This window comes from Saccopteryx leptura, chromosome 1, assembly GCF_036850995.1.
Source record: "Saccopteryx leptura isolate mSacLep1 chromosome 1, mSacLep1_pri_phased_curated, whole genome shotgun sequence".
Classification (NCBI taxonomy): Eukaryota; Metazoa; Chordata; class Mammalia; order Chiroptera; family Emballonuridae; genus Saccopteryx; species Saccopteryx leptura.
In genome coordinates this window covers 55,187,850-55,209,048 of record NC_089503.1, presented here as the reverse complement: position 1 = coordinate 55,209,048, position 21,199 = coordinate 55,187,850, and the positions used below count along the sequence as shown (strand labels likewise).

The window sequence follows — 21,199 nt, the reverse complement described above, 5'->3', positions numbered from 1 at the left end:
TTGCAATTCTTAATAGGTTGAGCTCCAGCCTCAGCATGCTCAATTTGTGAAATGAAATTGTGAAATTAAATGTAATAGGACAACAGAGCATAAAAATGTCCACTGTCATTTCTTGCCACCTTATTTGTTTATAGTATCAGTAATGCTCTATGGTCACAGAATACTATGGACTCATGTATGAAAATTCAGTGAGAATGCACAGTATTAGCTTGGAAAGAAGTGAGAAAGGAATGGAGTGTAGCAAAGAGAAACAAAAATTATTAGATTGTATTTCCACATTTCTAGAAAATGCTCTATACATAGCTTCCCTTTTTCACTAATTTCTCCCCCTTTTTCTCCCCCTCTTTATGCTCTCCTTAAAAATGAACACCATGGCTCAGATCCCTAGAGTAGGCCCCCTGGGTTTTCACACCTGAGTGTCACAGGGAGCAATAAATAACCTCCTGAGCAGAGGAAGCTGGGACCCAGAGCTAAACTGAAGACACTCACTGGGCTCAAAAAACTGAGGACAGATTACAGATTTTAACTCAAACATATCAACATTCAGACACCATTATCCTCCAAATCACACCTATACAACCTGCACAAAAACATAGTTTTCACATCCCTAAATGAAACATTGTATACCAGTATACACCTGTACAAGCTATTATTTCAGCAGATACCCTCTCATATAGCCTCACACTCACATATAACACAGGTCACAGAGCTCCAGCCTCAGCATGCTCAACTTGTAAGCACACATTACTCACATAGGTACATTCTGGAAATCAGATTCCTCAAAAATCTGTGTTGAAAAAAAGAACTCAGAGTTTATTTACTGAAGACTAGCTCTTGGGAAGAGATTGGAGAACAAGCCTTCATAGTGACCCAGATACAAGGCTGAGTGTGATGCATTTGGAGGGATGCACTATTCCACCCAGAGTGGTGCTCCAGTTCCCTGTCTTTTCCCTATTAACTTCCCTGCAAAACAACTGCTTGTACCTAATTTTTCTCGTACTCATATACATGATGTTCACAGAGTAGCGGCTTCCCTATAATAATCTTTAAAAATTTTTCTTTAAGGTAAGAATAGGCTAGGGAAAAGAGGGAAGAGCAGCTGGTAGTGACTCCAACTCTCCACTCTCCACCACCCAAGCTTCTTTCCTTTAGTGGCTGGGGCCACTCTTGAAAGTCTCCAGGCAAATCAGAGGGGCTTTCCACTGTATCTGTCTCTTTGGAATCCAGGTGAGTAAAGTGAGTACAGCATTAGATAACTGATATTACAATGCCTTTACGAAAAAAAATAGTAATTCAAATGTTGGCCATATATATAAACAGTTGAGATGAAAACACCAAATGTTAAATCAGGAGACTTGAGATTTAATTGTAGTTCTGACAGTAACAGGCTTTGTGGTTTGGGTGATATCAGATCACTTCTCTGAACTTGGACTTCCTCTTGGCAACACAGATCTGAGTATGATTATTATATTCTTTATCACTCCCATGTGCAGGTATAAGGTAAAGAGCTTGTAAAATTGGGGAGGGCATTGTTTTTGTGTCCAAACTTTTTAGTTTCATATACTTTAATCTTTTTGTTAGGCAAGAAAGAGAGAGACAGATATGGACAGACAGAAAGAAAGGGAGAGAGATGAGAAGCATCAATTCTTCACTGTGTCACTTTAGTTGCTCATTGATTGCTTTCTCATATGTGCCTTGACCGAGGGGCTACACTAATGCTAGTGTCTTCATGCTCAAAACAGCATCCTTGGGCTTCAAGCCAGCAACTTTTGGACACAATCCAGAGACCATGGGATCATGTCTATGATCCCATGCTCAAGCCAGAGATCCTGCACTCAAGCCAAATGAGGTTGCACTCAAGCTGGCTACCTCAAATTTTGACCCGAGTCATCTGCATCCCAGATCAATACTCTATTCACTGTGTCAGTGCTTGATCAAGCCACTTTATTCTTTCTCAACCTCAAAAACAGTATGAAATAAATAAGCCAGCTGTTTTCATTCCCAATTTAGAAATGAGAAATTGAGTCTCAAAATGATTATGACAATTATTCAATGCTAAGTAGTGAATAAGTAGGAAAAATGAAACTAGAATTCCATTGTTTTTTTTATTCTTAAATTACAGTTTAAATTCTCTATTATTTTATATGCATTTCGGATGTACAACATAGTTGTTAGACAACCAAGAACTTTATGGAGTAGTCTCTGATATTTCCAATAACCATCTGTCCTAATAAAAAGTTATGACTGGCTTATTACTATATTCTCTATACTATAATTTGCATCTCTGTGACTATTTTGAACCTACCAATTTGTTGCGTTTTATAAATTGAGACTTCCCAAAGAGGAAAAGGAATTGTCCCACGTCATATAACACTCTTGTGATAGAATAAGGACTAAAATTCAGATTCTAAGCCTCTCATAAAAGGTTTTATAATATTACTGAGAAAGGCCGTACATCATATTAGCTCTCTACAACAAAAAATAATTCACTCTTCCAGGATGTGTACTGTTGGTGAACTTTAAGACATTTCACTCCCTCCCTCAATTTACCTCTATTATCAATTGACATTCTGATCAGGTCATTAACTCCACCATTGCACTGGTGGGTATACAGTGTACTGAACTGGCTCTACCATAATTAGCAGTGCTGTTTCCTTAGCTAGCATAACTGATGCACATCTTGCTTTCTTACATGTTACCCTCAAGCAGGCATAAACACTGTAGTTATTTAATCATGAGGCATTTGAGTATATTCAGGTAGCCTAGCCTCTTTGTAGACACTTTACGTGACATAGAAAATTAAGACATTTGGTATATATCTGGGCAGATATGGTACAGACACTGAGTAAGTCAGTAAAACATTACGACATGAAGGCAAGACACCAATATTATGCCATTAAGAGTTATCAGAATTGAATCTTTCAGTGAATACTGAGAAAAATTTCTAGGTTCAGAGATAGCTGTGTTGTGCAAAAGTTGCAATTATGCAAAGATATAGTTCTTAGTTCAATAGACTTTTAAAAAGTAATGGATGAATAAATAATATAAAAGATGACTAAAGACTAGAGTAGAGAAGTGATGCTTCTGAGAAGCAAAAACATATTGTTTTACTTATATGTAAAAACTAGAGAGGTTAAAAAATACTAAAGTAATGGGGCTTCCTGGGCAAAAGGCCCCTTTAGCATAAACTAAGAGGCCAGAAAATTTTCTAGATGTGAACAAAAGAGAATGAATGATGTGCAAGATGTAATGGGAGATGAATCTGTAAGTATTGGTCTCATCTACAAGAAAAAATTCTTAAATTCTTAGCTTGGCGTTTTGAACATAGAATTTAAAACATGAACTTTGAATATAGAGAAGGGCAAATAACAAAAATGGATTATGTATTTTAGTATCTTCTAAGAGTCTTGTACACATTAATGATAAATTTTCTCTTAGTCTAAAATAGATTGTTGATAGATCATCATTTTATGTGAATAAACCAAATACTTAATGTTACAGGACAGGTGTACTATCTTTCTTTGGATAGAGTCTTTTATTTGCCAGACAGAATGTCAACTTCCAACATTAGTGATGACAGGCTCCCATCGACTCTCTTCCTGACGGGGATCCCAGGACTGGAGTGGGCACACACCTGGATTGCCATCCCCTTTTGTGCCATGTATCTGGTAGCACTGGCTGGGAATGCTACCCTCATCTTTGTCATTGTCATGGACAACGTATTTCATGCACCCATGTACATGTTCCTTTGCCTTCTCTCACTCACTGACTTGGCTCTCAGCTCTACCACTGTCCCCAAAATGCTGGCCATCTTGTGGTTTCATGCTGGAGAGATTTCCTTTGGTGGCTGCCTTGCCCAGATGTTTTGTGTCCATTCTATCTATGCTCTGGAGTCCTCAATTCTTCTTGCCATGGCCTTTGATCGATATGTGGCTATCTGCAACCCACTCAGATACACAATCATCCTCAACCATACAGTCATAGGCAAGATTGGCCTTGCTGGGATATTCCGCAGTGTGGCCATTGTCTCCCCTTTCATCTTTTTATTGAGGAGATTGTCCTACTGTCAGCACCATGTCATGGCACACACATACTGTGAGCACATGGGCATTGCTCGACTGGCCTGTGTAAACATCACTGTCAATGTTGTCTATGGGCTGACTGTGGCCCTGCTGGCCATGGGCCTGGACTCTATTCTCATTACTATCTCCTATGGTTTTATTCTCCGTGCTGTCTTTCGTCTTCCATCCCACGATGCCCAGCACAAGGCACTGAGCACTTGTGGCTCCCACCTTGGTGTCATCCTGGTCTTCTACATTCCTGCCTTCTTCTCCTTCCTCACGCACCATTTTGGCCAACACCAAGTCCCCAAGCATGTGCACATCTTTCTGGCTAATCTCTATGTGCTGGTGCCTCCTGTGCTCAACCCACTCATCTATGGGGCTAGGACTAAGGATATTCGGAGTCGACTTATAAGACTGTTTCATTTGAAAATTTCAATATGAACTCTGAGAAAAGGTTGGAAATGAGAAGAGTAAATTTGTATGGTAGCTGTCTCAATGCATGTACATTGGCAGAAATCTATGATATCAGAGGACTGTGTTTATATGGGTGCAAACTCTGAAAAGGCCAGAAGAGTTAGAGATATCAGTAATTACATTGAAATGTCTTTTTATCCTGAGGCTCTTTGAGCAGCTCTGAATAGCCCAGAAAGGTAAAAATATTTTTAATTTTGTCTCAAAAATATCTATGATTTACAAAAAAGTGAGTCAGTTACTGTTCTGAAAGGAGTCTCAGTGTCATGGTGAAAATTGTCTACTGTCAGTTCAAGTAGAAAAGAAAAAGAATATTTGAAGTAAATTGAATTGAGATTCAATAGTTTGAGTGATTAAGCACAGAGTATCTCAAATCAAAGTGTCTAGATTTAAATCCTGGTTCCTTCACTCCCTAGTTTTGTGGCCTTGAGCATTTTGTTAAATCTTTCTATGCCTCAGTTTGACAAACTTAAATGAAGGATAATGACAATATATAACTCTTAATGTTGTAGTGAGGAATAAATACATTAAAAAATGTGCTTAACATTTAACATGCTGGAAAAAGTAAATATAAGATGAGAACGTTATGTAATGTCTTTAAATATTATTAGCCAAGTGATAACTTATTTTAGGCTGTTTTATATTATACCACTTCACAGGATTAGTATGATGAAGATATAACACATTCTAAAATATTTAGACAATGCTTGTGATATAAATAGTGCTCTTTAAAACTTTATTTTTTCTACCTCTCTGGTCTTCCATTTTGAAATATCTCTCTTTTTAGCCATAAGGTAATTTTTTATTAAAGATTCAGGAAAGATAGCTCAGAGGCCATGTGCTGTTTAAAATAATTCTTTATTGCTTTCCTAACCTCAGTTCCAAAATACACAAATAAGTCCACAGAAACTGCTTCCAGTGGCCCAAAAATAACCCTAAGGTTATGTATTTGTATGGACAATATCTCATATATAATCCAGAGTTTTATGATGAATAGTTATGTGTTGTGTGGATCCAAATAGACTTGAACTTAAATTTTGACTTTCTCTTTTACTAACAGCTGCATAAATTAGGGCACACCCTTAATCAACCCCAACCTTAGTATCATTGTGGATCATTGGAGCTGACATAAGTCAAGCACTCAATAAAAATTGGTGGTAGTTGATAGTATTTAATGTAAAATCTTTAAATCTATAAAAGTATCTATGTTTATTATATTTGCATGATCTAAAATCATTTATGTTGTTTATATATTTACTTCTTGATTGATGTATTTATTATCATTCTAAACTTTATTACAGTAAACATATTATGTCTTTCTTATGTAATGCTAATATACTCAATAAATATTATGGAAAAATTCAACAGACCATACTGGTATATATCATATTTTCTGATGTATTAATGAATAAATGAATGATGTTTTTATTGAGCTATTATGATGAGTGATAACAATGCATGTCAAGCATAATGTCTGGTACACAGTAAACATTCAACAGTTGTACATTGCTTATTTTATATTACACTGGGCTGATCAGCTAAAAACATATCCACAGAGGTAAGGGAGAGTTTTTCACTCAGGATTGCAATTTAAGAAAGAGTATCACAAAGTCCCTGGGTGAGGCAAAATGAAAGTGATAGTTTTGGCAATGAAATAGTCCAAGTCTAACTGTAGAAGCCAGTTCACACTCAGGGAGCTACCAAGAGCCAGGGCCAGTCGTGTCTGTGGTCTCAGTGGAGCTCAGAAGAGAAAGAGCAATGTTAATCAGCTTAGCAATATATAAATTTAATGCAATCCTTATCAAAATGCCAATGTCATTTTTTTTAGACATAGAACAAAAAGTCACAAGGTTTGTATAGAACCATAAAAAAACTCAAATAGCCAAAGAAATTCTGAGGAAAAACAATGAAGCCAGAAATATCACACTGCCTGACTTCAAATTATACTATAGAGCCACGATAATCAAAACACTATGATATTGGCAGAAAAACAAACTTACAGACCAATAAAACAGAGTCAAGAGCCCAGAAATAAAACCACATTTATACGGACAAATCATCTTCGACAAAAAAATCGAAAACACACAATGGAGACAAGAAAGCCCCTTCAATAAATGGTGCTGGGGAAATTGAAAAGCCACATGCAAAAGAATGAAACTTGACTACAGTTTTTTCCCCTGCACAAAAATTAATTCAAAATAGACCAAAGACCTAAATATAGGATCCAAAGTGTGTAAAGAGGGACATATATAAGGTGATGAGAAATGATTTGACTTAGGGTGATGTGTATACAACATAATCAGCAGTTCAAATGATGTGAAAATATTTACCTGAAACCTATGTACTTTGATTAACATCACCCTGTTAAAGTTAATTTTCTAAATAAAATTTTTTTAAAAATAAGAGAAATGCAAAGGGTAGAACAGGAACAGGAAGAGAAGGAGGGACAGGACAGCTGTGCAGGAACAGCCACCAAGAGGACTGCTGAGAGAGCTGGAAGACGTTGGGTGAGATCGGGTCCCTGGGGGCCACAAAGCTGGACAAAGATCAAAAGAATGTGCAGCCCTTACAAGTTTTATAAATTTACTGAAACAGTGGTGGATAAATCTCAATCAGGTCTTTGATAGGTTTATTGAGGTAAACTTGATGTACAAACACTGTCCATGTTTAGTGTATACGATTTGATTTGTTTGGACATATACATAACTCCATAGTCTGTGTATTAAACATATTCATCTCCCCTGAAAATTTCTGTGTGTGTATGTGTGGGTATGTGTTAATAATCTTCAATCAGTTTTAATCAAGGCTGAAATAAGATTAGTGGTTAACAGGAGAAAGCAGTATTTTCCCCAAATGATACTTCCCTGATCACTACAACCCAGAATTCAGTATTATTCATGCTGTCCAGGTTCAACCATGCTGTCTTAAGGGTAAGATTGTCTTCATTTTTACGGCTGAGTAGTATTCCATTATATAAAATACACACGTAAAAAGAATTTGACTATTGAGGAAAGACAAAAGTCACTAATCATCAAGTATTTTCAAATTATTCAGCCTGCTCTTTCAGCCTGCCCCTGCTAGAGCCTTAAGCAACCTTACTAGACCACCTTGTAAATCGCACATTGAGAAGGAATCAGTGCAATGACCAAATGCAGAGAACAGTTTACAATAAGCCTAACCATGGAATCCTGCCACATTGGATATTCCTTTTCTTTTTGCCCTGAGTCTAGCTCTTTCAGTTTGTGCTGAAGAAGATCTTTTTTTTTATGATGCATAGTATTTTATAATTTATTTTTTTACTTACTACTGTGCTGAGGAAGATCCTTTGAACATGGACTTTGAGTAATTCAGTCCTGATGAGGTCCTGAGCAGCCAACCTTCTGAGTTCTCCCCAATGTCATAGCCCATTCCCAGATCTTACATTCACCCCAACACTCCCAAGTCAGTCTTTATGTGTCTCTTACAACACACACACATACACACACACATGCACACACTCACACATGCACATACTCACACACACATACATTCACTTTCTTGTGTATGTACAATTTTTTTTAAAAATTCTTTTTCTAAGTCCTAAGGAAACTCTCCCTACCACCTCCCTTAACCTCCTACTTGACTGCCTCATTATGGAATTTTGATTTTATTTGTGCTTATTACAAACTCTAGAATCAAAGAGCTTGGGTTTCTTCATCTCTGTTAATCACAAACTGTGAGACTTTGGGAAAATTACAAACTAAATAAGGCACACTTTGTCTGCCTATACATGAGTCACCTCAGTGATAGAGCAGAGATGTGCAGAAAATAATGGGTCGCCCTGGCCGGCTGGCTCAGCGGTACAGCATCGGCCTGGCGTGCGGGGGACCCGGGTTCGATTCCCGGCCAGGGCACACAGGAGAAGCGCCCATTTGCTTCTCCACCCCCCACCCCCTCCTTCCTCTCTGTCTCTCTCTTCCCCTCCCGCAGCCAAGGCTCCATTGGAGCAAAGATGGCCCGGGTGCTGGGGATGGCTCCTTGGCCTGTGCCCCAGGCGCGAAAGTGGCTCTGGTCGCGGCAGAGCGACCCCCCCGGAGGGGCAGAGCATCACCCCCTGGTGGGTAGAGCATCGCCCCTGGTGGGCGTGCCGGGTGGATCGCGGTCGGGCGCATGCGGGAGTCTGTCTGACTGTCTCTCCCCGTTTCCAGCTTCAGAAAAATAAAAAAAAAAGAAAATAATGGGTGAACTGAGAAAGTATTGATGACTTTCACTAAGACATTGGGACCACGGAATTCAGAGTAGGGATAGGAGCCAGGGGAAATAAGCTGAGTTATATTTGGAAGTGCTGAGCCAGAGGTTCCTCTGGGACATCCAAGGGAAAGGCTAGTGTGCTGTGGAAAGTACAAATAGATTAGCTTTAGGAACCATGTTAATTAATAACCATGTTAGTAGAAGTAAGAGCAAGTACTAAGAAAATGGCCAAACTCATTGAAGGATGAATGAAGAAATAACCCGTGTCAGAGAGAGATTAAGGTTGGTTGAGGCCTCGGGCACAGAAGAAATTTTTGGGCCCCTTACAAAAAGAGAGAGAAGAAAAATAAGAATGCATTTTAACCATATTTTTACATAATTTGTACATAATTAAAATTACACATATGAAACCAAACTTGGTGTCATTAGAAAAAAGTGTAAAGTTGGGTTTTTCCAGGGCCCTTTAGAAGTCAGGGCCTAGGACGCACACTCAGCGCTCCCACCATAAAATCCACCTCTGATCAGTGTAACATACTCTCAGGATGCACGACTCTCTAAGACAATAGTTAAGAGAATAGATTAAATAAAGGAGCTTAAAGAAAGAGAAGTCGGTACATTAAATTCCCCAGAAATTTTTGGGAAAATAAAAAAATGAGAAAGAGTCTTGAGAAAGTTTCTGCACCATACTGAGGATAAGATAGAGACTACAGAAAGTGGTAAAACATGATCACTGGAAGGGCAGACGAAATTCAGGGATAAAGGGAGAGATAAAGTTTAGTAACCAATAAGGCAACAAATGCAAGCATTTTGCAGCATAAAGGCAGGAAGTGTGCAGAGGAAGGGAGGATGGAACTTCAGAGGTCATGGAGGTGGACCACATAAGAAAGGATCCTGGAACAGGGAGATATCAGAGGAAGAGCCCTGGCTGAGAGGGAAGTTAAACCTCCTTTCTTTGCAATACCGAGACTGGCCATAATGACAGAGAGATATGGTCAAAGAGTGGGAGGCTTCCAGACATAAAGAAAACCAATACAGTAAGGTCGCAGGATACAAAATTAACATACAGAAGTCCATAGCCTTTCTCTATGCCAACAATGAAATATTAGAAAACGAACTCAAAAAAATAATCCCCTTCACGATTGCAACAAAAAAAATAAAATACCTAGGAATAAACATAACAAAGAATGTAAAGGACCTATATAATGAAAATTACAAAGCATTGTTAAGGGAAATCGAAAAAGATACAATGAGATGGAAAAATATTCCTTGTTCTTGGATAGGAAGAATAAATATAATCAAAATGGCCATATTACCCAAAGCAATATACAAATTTAATGCAATTCCCATCAAAATTCCTGTGAGATTTTTTAAAGAAATGGAACAAAAAATCATCAGATTTATATGGAACTATAAAAAACCCCGAATAGCCAAAACAATCCTAAAGAAAAAGAATGAAGCTGGGGGCATTACAATACCTGACTTTAAACTATATTATAGGGCCACAATAATCAAAACAGCATGGTATTGGCAGAAAAATAGACACTCAGACCAATGGAACAGAATAGAAAGCCCAGAAATAAAACCACATATATATGGTCAAATAATCTTTGATAAAGGGGCCAACAACACACAATGGAGAAAAGAAAGCCTCTTCAACAAATGGTGTTGGGAAAACTGGAAAGCCACATGCAAAAGAATGAAACTCGACTACAGCCTGTCCCCGTGTACTAAAATTAATTCAAAATGGATCAAAGACCTAAATATAAGACCTGAAACAATAAAGTACATAGAAGAAGACATAGGTACTAAACTCATGGACCTAGGTTTTAAAGAACATTTTATGAACTTGACTCCAATGGCAAGAGAAGTGAAGGCAAAGGTAAATGAATGGGACTACATCAGAATAAAAAGTTTTTGCTCAGCAAGAGAAACTGATATAAAAATAAACAGACAGCCAACTAAATGGGAAATGATATTTTCAAACAACAGCTCAGATAAGGGCCTAATTTCCAAAATTTACAAAGAACTCATAAAACTCAACAACAAACAAACAAACAATCCAATAAAAAAATGGGAAGAAGACATGAATAGACACTTCTCCCAGGAAGAGATACAAATGGCCAACAGATATATGAAAAAATGCTCAGCTTCATTAGTTATTAGGGAAATGCAAATCAAAACTACAATGAGATACCACCTCACACCTGTTAGATTAGCTATGATCAACAAGACGGGTAATAGCAAATGTTGGAGAGGCTGTGGAGAAAAAGGAACCCTCATTCACTGTTGGTGGGACTGTAAGGTAGTACAACCATTATGGAGGAAAGTATGATGGTTCCTCAAAAAACTGCAAATAGAACTACCTTATGACCCAGCAATCCCTCTACTGGGTATATACCCCCAAAACTCAGAAACATTGATACGTGAAGACACATGTAGCCCCATGTTCATTGCAGCACTGTTCACAGTGGCCAAGACATGGAAACAACCAAAAAGCCCTTCAATAGAAGACTGGATAAAGAAGATGTGGCACATATACACTATGGAATACTACTCAGCCATAAGAAACGATGACATCAGATCATTTACAGCAAAATGGTGGGATCTTGATAACATTATAAGGAGTGAAATAAGTAAATCAGAAAAAAACAAGAACTACATGATTCCATACATTGGTGGAACATAAAAATGAGACTAAGAGACATGGACAAGAGTGTGGTGGTTACCAGGGGTGGGGGGAGGGAGGACAGGGGGAGAGTTAGGGGGAGGGGGAGGGGCACAGAGAACTAGATAGAGGGCGGCGAAGGACAATCTGACTTTGGGCGAGGGGTATGCAACATAATTTAATGACAAAATAACCTAGACATGTTTTCTTTGAATATATGTACCCTGATTTATTAATGTCATCCCATTACCATTAATAAAAATTTATTTAAAAAAAAAAAAAAAAAAAAAAAAAAAAAAAAAAAGAAAACCATGGGTTCCTGGGAAGCAAAAGCCGGGATTCCTTTAGAGTCACTCAGGTTGGCCTAGCAGGGGATCATGGCGACAATGGTAAGGCTTGGTGAGGAACTGGGTTGCCAACTGAACAGGAACAAAAACACTGAAAAAACCATATATGATTTCCCTACTTCATGTTCAAATTTGCAAAATACTCTCTTATGAAAGGTATCAGAAGGTGAAGCCCAGACCCAAGACCATTTAATATGATCATTTCCTTCCCCAAACAACATTCCCTTTGCCCAACCACCCCCCCAAATTGACATCACCCATGAGTTCCAAGCAATCTTTTTAATGTAGAGTAGGCTTGGGTAGTGAGGGAGGGGATGTTTCAGTATGCACATGTTCTGAGTAAGAGGAATTTCCAAAATAAGCTACTTCCCCTCCCTTCCCCTTTCCCCTTCTCGACCTCTCTCTCCATGGATTGGTGCATTGCGGATGTAAGCTGAAGGGACCTAGGCCTCTGGTTCCCCCAGCAACCTCTCAATGGCAGCGTGGATGTCTCCGCCTGTGGCCATCAGGGCCTGCAGGTTAGCATCACGATTAGTAAAGCCCATGGCCTTCAGATGTTCCACTTCTTGCTGGTACCTGCTTTCATTGAGGAGGGGTGAGGATGGTGAAGATTGGGTAGACAGGGAGCAGGCATTGGCCAGTGCATGGAGAAGCTGGAGAACAGCCATGGTTGGTTGGACAGGGTCTGTTCTGTAACCCTGTCCTGCACCCTTACTTTCAGGGGCTCTTGTAGTCCCATGTGGTCTACCTGCACCCCAGAAACAGGATCCCAGGCCAGGTACCTCCCTGGACAGTATCTTCAGGCCCTTTTCTATTTGTATCAATGCCTGCAGTGCCCGTGGGTTGGTGAGGATGGGGAGTAGTGGTATATGATGTCGCAGAGGACTGCCAGCAGCCAGCTGCTGTAGCAGAGCTGGATTTTGCTGAAGGACATGCAAGGCTCTACGCAAGGCAGAGGGTGAGGGTCTTAGCTGACTAGTTAGAGTGGCTTTCTCTGTGGGCTGCTGGCCATCCTGGGAGGAAAGATCTTGGCCTGAGCATGAGTGTGGCATACCAGTCTTGCACCCTGAATTGGCCTGATTTGAGGCCATGCCCCTGGCCTGGGCAACTACTCCTGCACTGACCTCTTGTGCCAATGGCCTGACAGGAGCAGAAGCGGTGGGGATGGCAGTGATGGTGTCAGTACTGTTGTTTACATTGGCCTCCCCATTGCCAACCTCTGAACCCGGATTGTGACCTCTGGAAGTAACCAGTGGGGCCAGAGTGAAGAGCAGGAGCTGCTGGATATCAGAGCAGACCGGACGCATGGCATTATCACCACCTGGCACTGCCTTCAAGGCCTCTAGCCCTGGCTTATCTGCCTGCAGGAGCGCTTGTTGCTGGGCTGGGCTCTGCAAGGTTTCCAGAGCCTTAAGATCTGGCTCAGGTTTCTGTACTGGCCTTGAGGACTCAGGAGCATGGCTAGTATTGGCTGGTTTCTCACTTGCCAGGCCTTGAACCAGAGGGTCTTCCAAGAACTGCACCACAGGCTCAGGTGCAGCCATCAGGAGTTGAGCCAGCTGGCCAAAGAAGTCAGCCAGATCAGGTGAACTCCGGGCTAGCCAGCCCAGCCTGGCTACGATCCCAGCACTCTCTGAGGTCGAGGGTTCAGAATGATGGGGGCAGTGGTCTATAGGGTCTGGCAGAGTTCTGGAACTGGACAGAGTTCCTTTCAGATGCATCCTTACCACCAAGTGAACTGTAGTTCCATCAAGGATACCACGTTGGCTCAGAATGTCTTGATCCCGGAGGATCTTTCCTGTGAAGATGAGCACCAGGCGGTCAGTATCACAGTGAAGGCGTTTGGAAATCAATTTCTTAAAGTGACGGACACTGCTATTTTCTGCCACCATAAATTCCTGGAAGTCCTGAGGGGTCTTGACAGACACTCTGATGATATGTGATGACTCTCGACCAGATACCAGGTGGCTGTCCCCTGCTTCTTTCCTAACCCGTTCCATATTTCCTTGAGAGCAGAGGCAGGACCACCCGAGGACCTGTAGAAATGTAGATGTAGCACTGAGCCCACCTGGTGGCAGGTACTGGTAGGTGTCCAGTGATGTTCTCTCACCCAAGTCCTATAGACACCACCTCCCAGTGTACCCCTGCAGCCACCAGGCTCCCATTGGGATGGCAGCTGTCCTTCTCCGGGGCCAGCCTTAGGGGACATGATGTCAGTGATGAGGTCACAGTTGAGATCTGAATGGGGGAAGGGCAGAGGTCTCTACCATCTGCCTTAAGTTGGCTCTCTTTGTGATTTGAGTTAAATAGTAAAAAAAAAATAATGTTCTTTTTTAAAGACATGTTTTGCAGAAGTACTGTTGAAAACCATACCAACTGAGTTTGATCAATGAATATATATGAGTAGCAAAGGCCACTATGGAATCAGCTACGAAGTACGGATTCTAGTCACCTATCTTTCACTAAATTTCTATCTAATGATCATGGCCTAGTCAAGACGACAGGTTCCCATTTCTATATGAAGAGAGTAGAGATATGTATAATTAGTCCATTCAGCCTTAATTAGGGTCTTGTAGGCAGCTAGCATCTCTGAGAACCACAAGGCTGAGTAACCCATCTAGTTGGTTATAAGAAAGAATCATGTTCCCCAAAAACTTGTAAACAGTTACTCCCAAAGAGATAAACTATTATTTCAGCTCTCACAGGATCAGATCTGAAACAAGAGAAGTTGTAAGAAATTAACAAAGTTTGAATTCAGGTCTTTATTACTTAAATAGATTTAAGGTATATTTGAAAAGAAGATTTGTTACTTGGGAGGGGGCATATTTTGGTTATAAAGACAGAAAACAGGGTCTCTCTCAGGCACTGTTTTGATCAGTGGGTGGGCCCCTAGGTAAAGTCTCTAAATCCCTGTAGTAATTATATATTTTTATTGAAAAGATGAATATATCAGTCTGTTCTAAGGTTTTGCCATTATAAAATGGAATCAGAGCTGCTACCCCAGAAAAATTGCTGGGTACATCTTACTCCTCAAACCTTTGGAATATTCGAACTGGACACAATAACCTTTGGATTGGGACAAAAAACAGTGCGCTACAAACAACTGTTTGGAAAGCAGACACCCCAAAGACAGTACTGAAAATGAAACTACTTCTTTAGAATTAGCACCACTGGGTATAGCTAAAGAATAACTTAGCTTAATTGCACCTATAGAAATTCCTTTCTTGGCTACTAACACCAATAGAAATTTCTTCCTTCTATTCATGCAATTACTCCCCTTCCCTTTGCCATTAATAGCTCCTAATGGAAACACTATCTGGGTTTCTACCTGAATTACTGCTCCTTAAAATTGCAAGTTCCTAGAGTGAGTGAACTCTTGACTCGCTCTTCACAAACCTGCCTTACCCATAGTTATCCCTATCGCAGCTAAGTACACAGCCAAGACAGCTAATGTCAGAACAAGTCTTTAAAATTTGCCTTTCCCTTTAGTCTCCTTCCCTTTTCTAATAAGATTATCATTCAACCGACTCTCCAGGCCCAAAACACAGAAATCATCCTGATTCTGCTCTTTCCACATCTAATTTATCAGTGGCATTATGAGCTTTTTCTTTGAAATATGTCCTAAATGTGATCATCTCAATACTTTCAATACTGCAACAGCCTGCTGCTGGTGTCCCTGCTGTCTTTCTTGGTCCATTAGAGTCACTACTTCCCATAGTTGTGCTGGTCTCAAATTGTCAATTACCAATATTGTAGCTGGATGGGCCCCGTTGTTATTTTATTTTTTTTTTTATTAAATTTAATACAGTGACATTGATAAATCAGGGTACATATGTTGAGAGAAAACATCTCCAGATTATTTTGACATTTGACTGTGCTGTATACCCCTCCCCCAAAGTCAAATTGTCTTCTGTCACCTTGTATCTGGTTTTCTTTGTGCCCCCCGCCCCCCCACCCCCCCATCCCCCATTGCCATCACATTCTTGTCATCCTCAGCAATAGCTATCAGGGAACTCTGAAAGAGACAGACATTATTTACAAGTCCTGGAAGTTACATGGCACATATGGGACCCCATGAAAAGGTCAGAGAAGGAGAGACAGAGACAGAGAGAGAGAGAGGGAAGTACAGACCTGGGGTTCTGCATAATTCAGACAGAAAGTCAGATAGTGTTTCCATTAGGAGGTATTAATGGCAAAGAGAAGGGGAGTAATTGCATGAATAGAAGGAAGAAATTTCTATTGGTGTTAGTAGCTAAGAATGGAATTTCTATAGGTACAACTAAGCTAAGTTATTCTTTAGCTATACCCAGTGGTGCTATTTCAAAGTTGGGGCCCTAGTGTTCTGAGGGCTTACTTATTGTTGGTGGATTTAAAACCTGAGAGCAGTAATTTAAAAAACAGCAAGAGAAAAAATAAGATGCCTAAATGGTCTATTATGGAAGTCAGCCATGATCTCTAAAACAAAGGAAATATCAGATGAGAGGGGGCACCATGGCTCTTTATCTAGTCCTGTAGCTGGCAATGTGTTTCTTTGGAGATAGCTGTCTTTGAAGTTGAGGCCTCTTTGAAGTGGGTATCTGAGAAATCAAAGCTAAAGTCTGGCACTTGCATTACAAAAAAAATATGCGCCATCAAGGCTTAAAACTAAAAGTAGTGAAATGATATTTAAAAAATATAGCCCAACCACAATAAACAAAATAGGATGGTATTGGCAGAAAAACAGACACAGAGACCAATGGAACAGAAACAAGAACCCAGAAATAAAACCACAAATCATCTTCAACAAAGGAGCCAAAAACACACAATGGAGAAAAGAAAGTCTCTTCAATAAATGATGCTGGGAAAATTGGAAAGCCACATATAAAAGAGTGAAACTTGACTACAGTTTGTTCCCCTGCACAAGAATTAATTCAAAATGGATCAAAGACCTAAATATAAAATTTGGAACTATAAATTACATAGAAGAAAACATAGTTACTAAGATCATGGACTTTGACCTCAGAGAACAATTTATAAATTTGAACCCAAAGGCAAGGTAATTAAAGGCAAAAATAAATCAATGGGACTATATCAATCTAGAAAGCTTTGCACAGCAGAAAAACAAAACAAATCACAAGAAAAAAACTGACAACAAAACAAATAGGCAGCCAACTAAATGAGAGATATTTGCAAAAACAGCTCTGATAAGGGGTTAATGTCCAAAATATATAAAGAATTCTCAAAGCTAAGCAACAAACAAGCAAATAATCCAGTTAAAAAATGGGGAGAGAATTGGAACAGACAGTTCTCCCAAGAGGATATACAAATGGCCAAGAGATATATGAAATGGTGCTCATCTTCACTAGCTATTTGAGAAATGCAAATCAAACCTACAATGAGATACTACCTCATACCTGTTAGATTGGCTATTACCAACAAGACAGGTAATAACAAGTGTTGGAGAAGCTGTGGGAAAAAAAGGAATCTTTATTCACTGCTGGTGGAAATGCAAATTAGCACAACTACTATGGAAGAAAATATGTTGGTTCCTCAAAAAATTAAGAATAGAATTACCATATAACCTAGCAATTCCTCTACTGGGCATCTACCCCAAAAGCTTGAAAACATTGGTATGTAAAGACCCTCACATTTATTGCAGCATTATACACAGTGGCCAAGACATGGAAACAATCAATGTGTCCCTCAAAAGAGGATTGGATAAATAAGATGTTGTACATATATACAATGCAATACTACTCAGACATAAGAAATGATGATATAGTGACATTTACAACAACATGGATGAACCTTGAGAACATACTGTGTGAATAAAGCAAATCAGAAAAAGCTAATAACTGTATGATTTCATACATAAGTGTGATATAAAACTGAGACTTATGGACATAGATAAAAATGAAGTGGTAACCAGGGGGAAGGGAAGGTGGGGGAGGAGTGTGGGGGAGGAAGGGTATAGAGAGGGACAAATATAAGGTGAGAGAAAAGGATATGACTTTGGGTGATGGGTATACAACATAATTAACAGTTTAAATGCTATAGAGATGTTCACCTGAAACCTTTGTACTCTTATCGATTATTGTCACCGTGTTAAAGTTAATTTTCTAAATAAAATTTAAAAAATAAAAATATAATTCAATTTACCCCACCTTTTATCCCAAAACCATCAACGGTTTTTCTTATTATACTTTAGTGAATCTAAATGCAGAGTGCTTCTGTCCCTGGAACACACTTAGTGCTTGCTTGTTTGTTTGTTTTCTTTTTTTTTTTTTTTTTGTATTTTTCTGAAGTGAGAAGTGGGGAGGCAGAAAGACAAACTCCCAGATTCCCGCATGCACCCCACGGGGATCCACCTGGCATGCTCACTAGGGGATGATGCTCTGCCCATATGAGCCATTGCTCCATTGCAACCAGAGTCATTCTAGCACCTGAGGCAGAGGCCATGGAGCCATCTTCAGTGACCACGGCAATTTTTGCTCCAATGGAGCCTTGGCTGTGAGAAGGAAAGAGAGAGATACAGAAAAAGGATAGAGGGAAGGGTGGAGAAGCAAATGAGTATTTCCTTTATGGGCCCTGGCCAGGAATTGAACCCAGGATTTCCACATGCTGGGCCGACGCTCTACCACTGAGCCAACTGGCCAGGGCCTTCACTGCGTGTTTTTTGAACTGATGTTTCTTTTGACCAGGAACTCTTCTTGCTCCTGCCCTTCACTTTCATAACTCCCTTTGTTCATCACATCTCTGCTTAAATGATGTTCTTCCTAGACTACCCCAAAAAAGCCCACTTGTGGTTCTCTGTTTCCTTATCATATTAACTTTCTTCTTAGCCTGTCACCTTTGTTTGAAGTTAGATTGATCGTTTGGTGCCTGTTTCTCTGTTGGTTCTGTGAAGGCAGGGCTTTGTGTCTAGAATACCTCCCTTCTTCAGCACTTAGCACAGAACCTGTCATAGAGATGGTGTTCAATTAACATTAGCTTAATAAATAAACAGATCTCCAAGTCTCCCTTCTCTAAACCTTGCACATCTAAGCTTATTAAAAATTTTTATAAATTCTATCTCCAAAATATATTTTCAGTTTGCCACTTCTTGCCATATGCCTTTGTGGAAATCCCCAGTCTGGCCTGGCTGGTTGTCAGTTGATTAGAATATTGTACTTATACACCAAAATTTGATCCTCAGTCAAGACATATAAAAAAATCAACCACTGAATGCACAAATAAGTGGAACAACAAAATCAATGTTTCTCTCTCTTTCTCACCTTTCCTCTTTCTCTAAAATCAATAAGTAGTTTTTAATTGCTTATTCTAAACAATAAAAAGCGACTCAAAAACCTTTATTGAATTATATATAAAAAAAACAACAACCAGAAAACCTAAGGGCAACACCATCTCTCGCTACAATGCCTGCATAGGTCTTCTGACAGGACTTGGCTTCCACCCTTGCTGCCCTCTCATTCACGTTCCACATAAATTGAAAACAAAATCCATACTCTGTACATGTGCAACAAAGCCCTGTGCGATCTTACACTCACCTGTCTTTCACACCTCACCTTAATGCACTCTCCCTCTTATTCTCTGTAATCTTGACACTGAGGAGAAACAAAGTTTTTCACCCCAAACTATGTTTATTAGGGTATTATTTTAAGCTGGCTGTTATAAGAAACAAAATACTCAGAAAGAATCTTTAACTGCCTAAAGGAACTCAGATAGAAAAACCTGCTTAAAAGAATCAAGCCATCACCTTAACATAATGTGAACTACGTGGAACAGACAGAGAGGAATAGCAAAATTGGTTGGACTCTGTGTCCCAATGTTTGGTGGCCCAGCAATAATTTGCTGAGCAAATTCTCTCTTTTTCATCTATTTGTGTGTTGCCTACTTTCTCTTTGAAATTTCAGACCCCTGCCTCCTTCTCCTTAGTTCAGAATAGTATATAAGCCTCAACTGCCCATGTGTCCTCAGGCCCCATAGTCTTAGGGAACCCTGAAACGTACATATGTTATAAATTTGGTCATTTTCTCCTGTTAATTTGTTTTGTGTTAATTTATTAGTCAAAAAGAATTTTTTAGACAGAATTCAGAAGCGTAGAAGGATAGTTATTTTTCCTCTTCACAACCCTCTATTCTTTTCTTTTTCCTCTTTTTCTTCCAATGTATCAAACTCTGTCTGAACTTGGAGACCTTTTTCACACTTTTTCCATCTGCTTGAAACATTCTTCTCCCAGCTCTTTGAGTGTCTGGCTTCCCCTTACCATTCAAGTTTTGGCATAAATATTCTCTCCACAGAGATATACTATGACCATCCTTCTAAAAATATATTCCTCCTCCCCTAGAAACATACTTTGTTTATTTTCTTAATGAAATGTATTATAATTATAATTCAATATTTTTATGTAATAGGAAGTAATATATAATGGAGATTAAGAGTGCAGCCCCTAGAAACACAAATTCAAACCCAGTCTCTGTCTCCATCATTTACTAGCTGTGTAACCTTAGACTTGACACTTAACATTCTTTTTTTTTTTTTAATTTTTGAATTATTGATTTCAGTGAGAGAAGGAAGGAGAGAGAGAAAGAGAGGGAGAAGTAGGAACATTGAGCTGTTCCTGTAGGTGCCCTACTTAAGGAATCAAACCAGCAACCTCTGTGCTTCAGGACAATGCTCTAAATAACTGAGCTATCCAGCCAGGGTGTAGACACATAACATTTTTATACCTTACTTTACTCAAGTGTAAAATGGGTTTAATAATGGTACCTACCTTATAGGGTTCTTTTAAGAACTAAGTAAGTCAATATGTACAAGTTTATAGACAAGTGCCTAGTTCTTGGTGAATGCTCTGTGTTAGCTATTCCTTCTATTTATTGTTTGTTTGTTTGAAGTCTGTTATCTCTACAACATTATAAGTTCCTTAAGCATTTGTATTTCTAGCACTAGGCACAGTTTCTGACATATGATAAGTGTCTGGAAATATTTTACCAAACTAATAAGTTGCAAAAGGTGACGTTAGTATGTTGGAAGTAAAGCTCCATACTATACAAACAAGTTGAAAGGCAGGCTATACAACAGTGTGTGCAATATAATACCAGTTCTGCAAAATATATAAAAGAACACTGTCATAGAGTTAGCAGTGTTATCTCAGTAGTGGAATTATTGCAGGAGGTTTTTGTATTCTTATTTTATTTATTAATATTATCTAAATATTTTTTAAATATTAAAATTTTTAAATTGGAAAGGGAAATCAAATTATGGTTTTAGAAAAGAAGGGTTTCGACTGTTAGAATAGTAGAGACTCAATGACGATTTATCAAGAAAATATTGGCTTGCTGTTTGAAAATCAATGACAAAAAGGAAATAAGAATTTAAAATGTAACTGATGATAACACGGTTTCATCACAGTAATATCCTTTCTAAAAATATAATGAAAAAAT

General features: G+C 39.2%; 2 protein-coding genes across 2 annotated transcripts; one reads left to right on the top strand and one right to left on the bottom strand.

Annotated features, from left to right (window-relative positions):
• Positions 1-1,117: 1,117 nt before the first annotated feature.
• OR52D1 (olfactory receptor family 52 subfamily D member 1) lies at positions 1,118-4,923 on the top strand. Its single transcript, XM_066360622.1, has 2 exons — positions 1,118-1,227; positions 3,502-4,923. Exon 2 carries the CDS (start codon positions 3,552-3,554, stop codon positions 4,503-4,505), a length of 954 nt encoding a protein of 317 aa, XP_066216719.1. The 5' UTR covers positions 1,118-1,227; positions 3,502-3,551; the 3' UTR covers positions 4,506-4,923.
• A 7,297-nt stretch (positions 4,924-12,220) lies between these two features.
• LOC136388020 (ubiquilin-1-like) lies at positions 12,221-13,777 on the bottom strand. The gene has a single exon (XM_066360079.1). The coding sequence runs from the start codon at positions 13,775-13,777 to the stop codon at positions 12,221-12,223; it is 1,557 nt and encodes a 518-aa protein (XP_066216176.1).
• Positions 13,778-21,199: the final 7,422 nt, after the last annotated feature.